Here is a 7,919-nt window from a genome sequence, read left to right as displayed (position 1 = left end):
CGGTTTTCTGAGTAGTTTATTGGAGATTAGAGTCTCACGGAAGCTGAGCACTGGTGGCTCACGCCTGTCATCCTAGCTACTCAGGAGGCTGAGATCTGAGGATCGCAGTTCAAAGCCAGCCCAGGCAGGAAAGTCTGTGAGACTCTTATCTCCAATAAACCACTTGAAAATGGGAAGTGGCACTGTGGCTCAAGCAGTAAAGCACTCGCCTTGAGCTGAAGAGCTCAGGGACAGCGCCCAGGCTCAGAGTCAAGCCCCACAACTGACCAAAAAAAAAGAGTCTCACGGACTTTCCTGCCCGGGCTGGCTTTGAACTGCGATCCTCAGATCTCAGCCTCCTGAGTAGCTAGAATGACAAGCGTGAGCCCCAGTGCCCAGCATAGAACCCTTCTTTTTACGCGTATTACTTTTAAATAGTCATTTTATTAGATGGTTGCATAGAGAGGTTTCAGTTTCAGAAGTCAGGTGAGGAGTCCAGTGTCCCTGGACCCGTGCTCCCCTCATGCCACTGCAGCTCTGGTCCCAGGCCTGTGCTCTTCAGGCCCAACCGGCACACAGGCTGGTGGCTTTGGGGTGCCCCAGAGGACGGGGGGGGGGATGTCCCCTGGAGGGGACATTTTCCAGCCCCAGCCTCCAGGGTGCACAGCCCTGGCTGTTCGTCTCCGGGTGGGGGTGGGCGGCTCAGAGGAAAGAGGAACTGGTGGGCGGGGACGCAGCCGGCTGTGGAAGGCCCAGGAGGCCAACGGCACTGCCTGCGGCCGGGATGGATGGCAAGGCAGGGCTTCAGGTAGGTACCGAGAGGCCCGTCCGGGAGGGAGGGAGGGAGCCAGGAGGAGGAGGCCCCCAGCCCAGGCCGCTGCCTGCTGGGGAGGCCGGTCCTCTCCACCCCCAGGCCCACTGGCCCTCTTCCTCCTCATCTGCGGCGGTGTGTCCCCGCTGGGAGCCTGCAGGCGAGTCTCAGAGCCCAGCTCCTGGCTCCGTGTCCCTGGGGTGTCAGCACCAGGCCTTGGAAAGACAGCCCCCACCCCGGGGACCTTCCAGGACCAACAGGGACAGGCCCGGGCTGTGCAGCACTGGGGGGGGGGCGTCCCTGGCCTTGTGATCCCCGAAGGCCAGGAGGGGATGGGGAACTGGCCCCGGTGGGCAGGCACCTCGGAAAAGGGGGGTGGGGGCAGGCTCCGGCCGCTGGACAGCCTCCACATTGCCAGCACGGCTGCGCTGGCTGCGCTGGCTGTCTCCCGGCCTGCCTGGCTCCTCAGACTGGAAGCTTTTGGAGGGCGTCGGGCAGGGAACCGGAGCCCTTCCGGAGCCAGAGGCTGCAGCATCTCTCCTGGACTCACAAAGCAAGAATGAAAGCCTGGAGCCGGGCTTTGGGGGACCCCAGCGGCCCTTGGGGGTGTGCGAGAGCACTGTCTGTGAGCTGTAGCTGGGCTCAGGTAGGAGGCGGTCACTTTCCAGCGGAGGGGTGCAGGCGTGGTGACCCCGGCTCCCTGGACCCCTGCCTCTGGCAGACAGGACAGCCGCGTTCTGGTCTCACCGGGCCGGTCTGCTCCTGGGAGGACGGCCCGGCGGCCTGCAGAGACGGAAGGCTCCCTGGGCGCCACGGCCCAGCACTGGCCATCCGAGGGCCGCCCCAGCACCCTGCGTGGGTACCCGGTGCCCAGGGGCGGCTCAGAACCCCTGCAGCAGTGTCGAGGTCCCCCAGGGTGGAGGCCTCGCGTGGCCCCCGCCCCGCAGACGGGGCCTGGGCAGAGCCGGGGCCGCGAGGCTGGGGTCCTGCGTGGGCTGCGGCGGCCCTGGCTGAGGCTCATGGCATCTCCCAGTCAGGAGCCTGCTGCTGGGCCAGGACCGGGGCCGGAAAGGGAAGCAGCTGTGTGTTGCCCATGAGGAGGGAAAAGCAGAAACGGCAGTTTCAGACCCAGTTTCAGTTGTGGTTGGAACAAGGAGCCCAGGTTCAGACATTCAACGCAGGAAGGGCAGCAGCAGAGGGAGGGAAGGCGGGCGGGGAGGGGGCAGCGCCGTGCGGGTGGTATTTCCAGAGACACTGGCGCCAGCTGCCCAGGGCCGGCCCGGCGCCATGGTGACCAACCCCTGGGGTTGGAGGTGTCCATGGGGACCCCCGGGGTTTCTGGGGGCCCAGAGGTACTGACGCCCACAGACCTGTGCAGACGCTGGGCCCCAAGTGCCCTTCACCCCACTTCCTCTGCCTCCCCCAAGTCCATACAGAATGGCCCCCCAATCCTACTTGAGTCAGGGGCTCAAGAGAGACTTAACAGTCCAGAAAACACTGAACCCCATTCCTAATTAGGACCCCTCCCCCTCCCCTTGCCTCAGGCTCCCAAGCACTAGGATTATAGGTGGGTACCACTTTGCCCGGCTAGAGCCATTCATGTGTGTGTGTGTGTGCGTGTGCGTGTGTGTGTGTGTGTGTGTGTTCACACACATATGCTATTCCTGGGGCTTGATGAGCGCTCTTAGATTTTTTTGCCTAAGACTGGTCCTCTACCACTTGAGCCACACCTCCACTTCTGGCTTTTTGCTGGTTAATTGAGGATAAGAGTCTCGTGGGCTTTCCTGCCCAGGCTGGCTTTGAATGTGATCCTCAGATCTCAGCCCCCTGAGTAGCTGGAATTGTACGCGTGAGCCACTGGGCCTGCTCAAAACCATTCTTAAAAGTCTAGTTTCTTAAAATCTTAGGTCTGTAGACCTGTGAAGAGGACAAAACCAACCCTGGGGTAGAGGGGGCCAGGCCGGTGGGGCCCAAGGCCACCGGGGTGTGGCAGCTCCGGCCCCCTGCAGGGGACTGGGGACAGACATTCACCGCAGGTACCGCCGCAGACTGGAGTGTGGATCACTGACCCCACCCAGTGGGCCTGGGCCAGCTGGGCACCCCCCTCCCCTCCCCTCTCCTCCCCCAGCCCCCTCTGGGCCCCCTGGACTGGGGTACCCGTGCCATCCTGAGGCCCCGTGGCGATCTCTCCCGCAGGTGCTTGGCGTGCTGGCTGCCCTGGGGCTTGGCTCCCTCTCGCTCACCTTGCTCCTGGGCCCAGTGCCCCCTCTTCTCACCTGGTTCCACATGCGCCCTAAGGAGGTGGCGTGCAGACCCTGCAAGGCCCAGGGAGGAGAGGCCGGGGGGCCGGTGGACTCCTGCCGGTGAGCGCGGCGGGCCGAGTCTCCCCTGGGCTTGGCCCCGCCCCGCTGGTCTGCAGTGTGGACCTGGCGGGTGGGGGGGGGGCGCGGGGGTGGACTGTTGGCATGAGTGGTGTAGACTTGAGGTGCTGAGCATAGTACATGGCGTGAGGACTTTCAAAGTCCTTCTACTCCCGGGGATCTGTTGCTCCCCACTCACGCCTCAGCCCTTCCCCCTTTCCTGCCCTGCTGTGGAGGGTCTGGAACCCAGAGACCCCTCCTCAGTTTGGTCTTAGGAGTGGCTGCTCCCAGAGGGGTTGGGGTGGTCTGTCCTGCTGGTCCTGACCCTCAGGCTCCTGTTGGACATGCCCAGGGGCCCTCGTCTGGCCGGCCAGGCTCTGCCCAGCTCCCTGCTCAGCCCCTGGTGGCCAGGCCAGGCGGCCGTGGTGCCCACACGTCCTGCTCTGTGCTCCCCAGCCTCGTCCTCGTGGAAAGCATTCCCCAGGATCTGCCCTTCGCAGCGGGCAGCCCCTCCGGCCGGCCCCTGGCCCAGGCCTGGCTGCAGCTCCTGGACGCGGCCCAGGAGAGCATCCAGGTGGCCTCCTACTACTGGTCGCTCACCGGGCAGGACATTGGCGTCAACGACACCTCCTCCCAGCAGGTCAGCCCTGCACAGGCTGCGGGGCCCAGGGCCCCGCCTGTGGGGCGGGGGCAGAGCCCTCGGGAAGGCCTAGGGCCATCTGCAGAGCTGTGTGCTTGGGGTCCGGGTGCGTGGAGAGTCCCCGGCTGCAGTCCCGCGCCCCATCAAGGGTGGTCGGGATCTGGTCCCTGCTGGGCGGGGTGAGGCTGGGCCGCCCTGGGCGCCGCCTCTCATGCCCGCCTGGCTCTGCAGGGAGAAGCTGTTCTGCGGAAGCTGCAGCTTCTGCTCGCCAAGAACGTCTCCCTGGCCGTGGCCACCAGCAGCCCGACACCGGCCACGGAGTCCACTGACCTGCACGTCCTGGCTGCCCAAGGTAATGCCTGCGCCCTCCAGGCCCTGTGCGGGGCACAGAGGACGAAGGCAGAGACCAGCATTGCTGCCAGTTGTGCCTGTGTGTGTGTGTGTGTGTGTGTGTGTGACACATTGGGGGGGCAGGAGCCCACGGCTCCACTGAGCTGACCTCACCTGGGGGCAGGGCGGGTTCCGGCAGCTGGAGCCACACCCACCACAGCAGGGCACAGGCGGCCTCCACGACCCGCTCTGACTCATGGCCAGGGGCTCAGGCCACCAGCTCCAGCCAGGGAGCCACAGCACAGCCGTTACAATGCTGGGGGCCGTGCTGCCCAGAGACGTCCCGGGCCAGGCTCCGCCCGGTGGGCACAGAACAGTGCTGGGTGGTCATGCTGCCTGAGGATCAGACGCGGTAGCCGCTGAGCAGCTGGCAGGCAGTCGGTTCATCTCATCAGGTGCCCGGGTCCGCCAGGTGCCCATGAAGAAGCTCATTGGGGGCGTCCTGCACTCCAAATTCTGGATTGTGGACAGGCGGCACGTCTTCCTGGGCAGTGCCAACATGGACTGGCGCTCACTGACACAGGTGAGTCCGGCCAGAGGCTGAGGGCCTCCTCCCCAGTCTGAGCCTGGAGTCCCGAGTCTCAACAAAACTGCGTTGTGAATGATCACGTGGCTGTGATCACGCCGGCAGCACAGTACAGGCTCCCTCACCCACCCCGGGGCCTGGCTCCCTCACCTGACCTTGAGCCCAGCTTCCTCACCCAGCCTGGGCCCGGCTCCCTCACCCAGCCCGAGGCCCGGCTCCCTCACCCAGCCCTGGGCCCAGCTCCCTAACCCAGCCCGAGGCCTGGCTCCTTCACCCAGCCCGAGGCCTGGCTCCCTCACCTGGCCCTGGGCCCGGCCCTCACCCGGCCTGGGGCCCCGCTCCCTCACCCACCCGGGGCCCAGCTCCCTCACCCTGGGCCCAGCTCCCTCACCCAGCCCGGGGCCTGGCTCCTTCACCCAGCCCGAGGCCTGGCTCCCTCACCCAGGCCTGGGCCCAGCTCCCTCACCTGCTCTAGAGCCCAGCTTCCTCACCCACCCCCGGGGCCCAGCTCCCTCACCCACCCTGGTGCCTGGCTCCCTCACCCAGCCTTGGGCCCGGCTCCCTCACCCAGCCCAGGGCCCGGCTCCCTCACCCAGCCCGGGCCGGCTCCCTCACCTGGCCCACAATCGCAGTGTGGAGGAACATTTAAGGAGGTGGGAAGGTGCTGATGCCCACATTCCACACACTATAAACGTAGTGAGTGATCATGTGGCTGTGATCATGCCCCCAGCACAGCCCTGGGGTGGGGCCATGGAGCCAGCCCATCGCATGTGCGAAGCTCGGGGTTCAGTCCACAGCAGCACACAAAAAACTATCAAAAAGTGGCGCTGCTGGTGACATAGTTCACCGATAAAAGCACTCACCTGCATGCACAAAGCCTTGGGTTCAATCCCCAGCACAGCCAAAAAACAAAAAGAAAACAGATATGGTAAGAGTGGTTATTTCTGTTTTCTTTGCCAGTCCTGGGGCTTGAACTCAGGGCCTGGGCGCTGTCCCTGAGCTGCTTTTGCTCAAGCGCTCTATCACTGAGCCACAGCGCCATGTCTGGCTTTTGCTGTTCATGTGGCACTGAGGGATGGAGCCCAGGGCTTCACACGTACCGGGCAGGCAGTGCACCGCTGAGCCACCGTCCCAGCCCTGAACGGTCATTTCTAACGATTTTTACCTCCAGCTCTGGGTTTCCATGCATTTTCTGTTTTATTTTGGAATGAGTGTGTTGATTTGACCACAGAAGGACAGTGGCCAGGGAAATGGCCTGGGCCCCGCCCGGCTTGCCTGCGACCCTTGCAGGTGACCCTGCCCTGCTACGCCCCTGGCTCCCGGTCCCTGCAGGTGAAGGAGCTGGGCGCTGTCATCTACAACTGCAGCCACCTGGCCCAGGACCTGGAAAAGATCTTCCAGACCTACTGGGCGCTGGGGGCACCCCACGCTGTCCTCCCCCAAACCTGGCCTCGGAACCTCTCAACCCACATCAACCACGCCCAGCCCTTCCGGGGGCGCTTTGACGGGGTGCCCACCACTGCCTACTTCTCGGTAAGGCGGGCTGAGGGGCCGCGGCAGCCCCGCTGGGCTCTGGCGGGCACTGGGGCTGCACTGAGAGGCAGAGGGGGCCCCGTAGGGAACCTGGGCCCACTCTCGCAGGGGGTGGGGCGCCGGGGGCCATTGCCAGCCGGCTCCGGGTGGAGGTGGGAAGTGGAGAAGCCAGGGCTGCTCCACAGGGAGGCGAGAGGCAGAGCGCAGCTAGCCTGGCCTGCAGAGGAGCGCACGCGGGGTCCCCGCTGCTCAGGCGCTGGTCTACAGGAGGCGCTATCACAGGCAAGGGCCGGCCCTGCCCGGGCCCTCTCTGGAGGGAGCAGGGTGGCGTCCCTGGGCAGAAGTCCATGGAAAATCCACGGGACCTACGAGGCCTGGGGGTTTCCTCAGAGCTAGCCGCCCTGGCCAGGCCGGTCGCTGCGGGGTCGTGGGTGCGGGAACCGCAGTGCACTCTGGGCCCTTCTCTCCCAGGCCTCCCCGCCCCCCCTGTGCCCCCATGGCCGTACCAGGGACCTGGACGCGGTGCTGGCGGTTATCAGGGGGGCCCGGAAGTTTGTCTACACGGCTGTGATGGAGTACTTCCCCTCCACCCATTTCCACCACCCTGCCAGGTGGGTGCGGCTCTGCTGAGGGGCGGCTCCCGGGGCACAGGAGCTCCTGGCACCCCAGGCTGTCGGCAGGGCCCTGACCTCCCGCCCCTGTCCCCAGGTACTGGCCCGTGCTGGACAATGCTCTGCGGGCAGCGGCCTTGAACCGAGGCGTGTGCGTGCGTTTGCTGGTCAGCTGTTGGCTCAACACGGACCCTGCCATGTTCCCTTTCCTGCGATCTCTGCAGGCCTTTGGCAATGCCTCGGCTGGCATCTCCGTGGACGTGGTGAGGACCCCTCCCGGTGCGCAGGGGAGAGGAGGACGCCTCCTGGGGAGGGAGGGCAGGGGAGAAGCAGTCTCCCTCCCGGCCCAGCCTGACACTCTCTCTGTTCCCGGAAGAAAGTCTTCATCCTGCCCGTGGGGAGTCACTCCAACATCCCGTTCAGCCGCGTGAGCCACAGCAAGTTCACCGTCACAGACAAGGCCGCCTACATAGGTGCGTGCCCACAGGACTTGGGGACAGCAGCTGCAGAGCAGCGGCAAGGCCGCGGGCGTTTAGGGCTAGGCAAGCAGCTCCTGGTGCCTCCGCCTGCAGGATGGGGGGGGAGCCTGGAGGACTGGCCCCAGTGAGTTAGCACCGCACCCCGGTGAGTTAGCACCGCACCCCGGTGAGTTAGCACCGCACCCCGGTGAGTTAGCACCGCATCCTGGGTGAGCTAGCACCGCACCCCGGTGAGTTAGCACCGCACCCCGGGTGAGTTAGCACCGCATCCCGGGTGAGCTAGCACCGCACCCCGGTGAGTTAGCACCGCACCCCGGGTGAGTTAGCACCGCACCCCGGGTGAGTTAGCACCGCACCCTGGTGAGTTAGCACCGCATCCCGGGTGAGTTAGCACCGCATCCCGGGTGAGTTAGCACCGCATCCCGGGTGAGTTAGCACCGCACCCCGGTGAGTTAGCACCGCACCCCGGTGAGTTAGCACCGCATCCTGGTGAGTTAGCACCGCACCCCGGGTGAGTTAGCACCGCACCCCGGTGAGTTAGCACCGCACCCCGGTGAGTTAGCACCGCACCCCGGTGAGTTAGCACCGCA

At 65.3% G+C, this 7,919-nt stretch overlaps 2 protein-coding genes across 5 annotated transcripts in view; both read left to right on the top strand.

The window, feature by feature from the left end:
• The window catches only part of Cep170b (centrosomal protein 170B), a 41,657-nt gene that overhangs the window by 33,128 nt on the left and 610 nt on the right, over window positions 1–7,919 (top strand). The gene's annotated exons all lie outside the window — the stretch shown is intronic.
• Window positions 1,199–7,919, top strand: part of Pld4 (phospholipase D family, member 4) — a 22,577-nt gene continuing 15,856 nt past the window's right edge. Inside the window, exons 1-9 of one of the 3 annotated variants that reach the window (XM_013016202.1) lie at window positions 1,199–1,436; window positions 2,987–3,153; window positions 3,607–3,790; window positions 4,022–4,142; window positions 4,576–4,703; window positions 6,039–6,239; window positions 6,711–6,850; window positions 6,948–7,113; window positions 7,231–7,323. In XM_013016202.1, coding sequence (XP_012871656.1) covers window positions 1,350–1,436; window positions 2,987–3,153; window positions 3,607–3,790; window positions 4,022–4,142; window positions 4,576–4,703; window positions 6,039–6,239; window positions 6,711–6,850; window positions 6,948–7,113; window positions 7,231–7,281 — 1,245 coding nt within the window. In that variant the 5' untranslated portion in view covers window positions 1,199–1,349 and the 3' untranslated portion in view covers window positions 7,282–7,323. Of the gene's footprint in view, window positions 1,437–2,986; window positions 3,154–3,606; window positions 3,791–4,021; window positions 4,143–4,575; window positions 4,704–6,038; window positions 6,240–6,710; window positions 6,851–6,947; window positions 7,114–7,200; window positions 7,324–7,919 lie in introns of all 3 variants that reach the window. The other 2 variants (XM_013016197.1, XM_013016188.1) reach the window with 2 other exon arrangements.

Source organism: Dipodomys ordii, unplaced genomic scaffold (assembly GCF_000151885.1).
Source record: "Dipodomys ordii isolate 6190 unplaced genomic scaffold, Dord_2.0 Scaffold2, whole genome shotgun sequence".
NCBI lineage: Eukaryota > Metazoa > Chordata > Mammalia > Rodentia > Heteromyidae > Dipodomys > Dipodomys ordii.
This window is presented reverse-complemented; position numbering and strand designations above follow the sequence as displayed.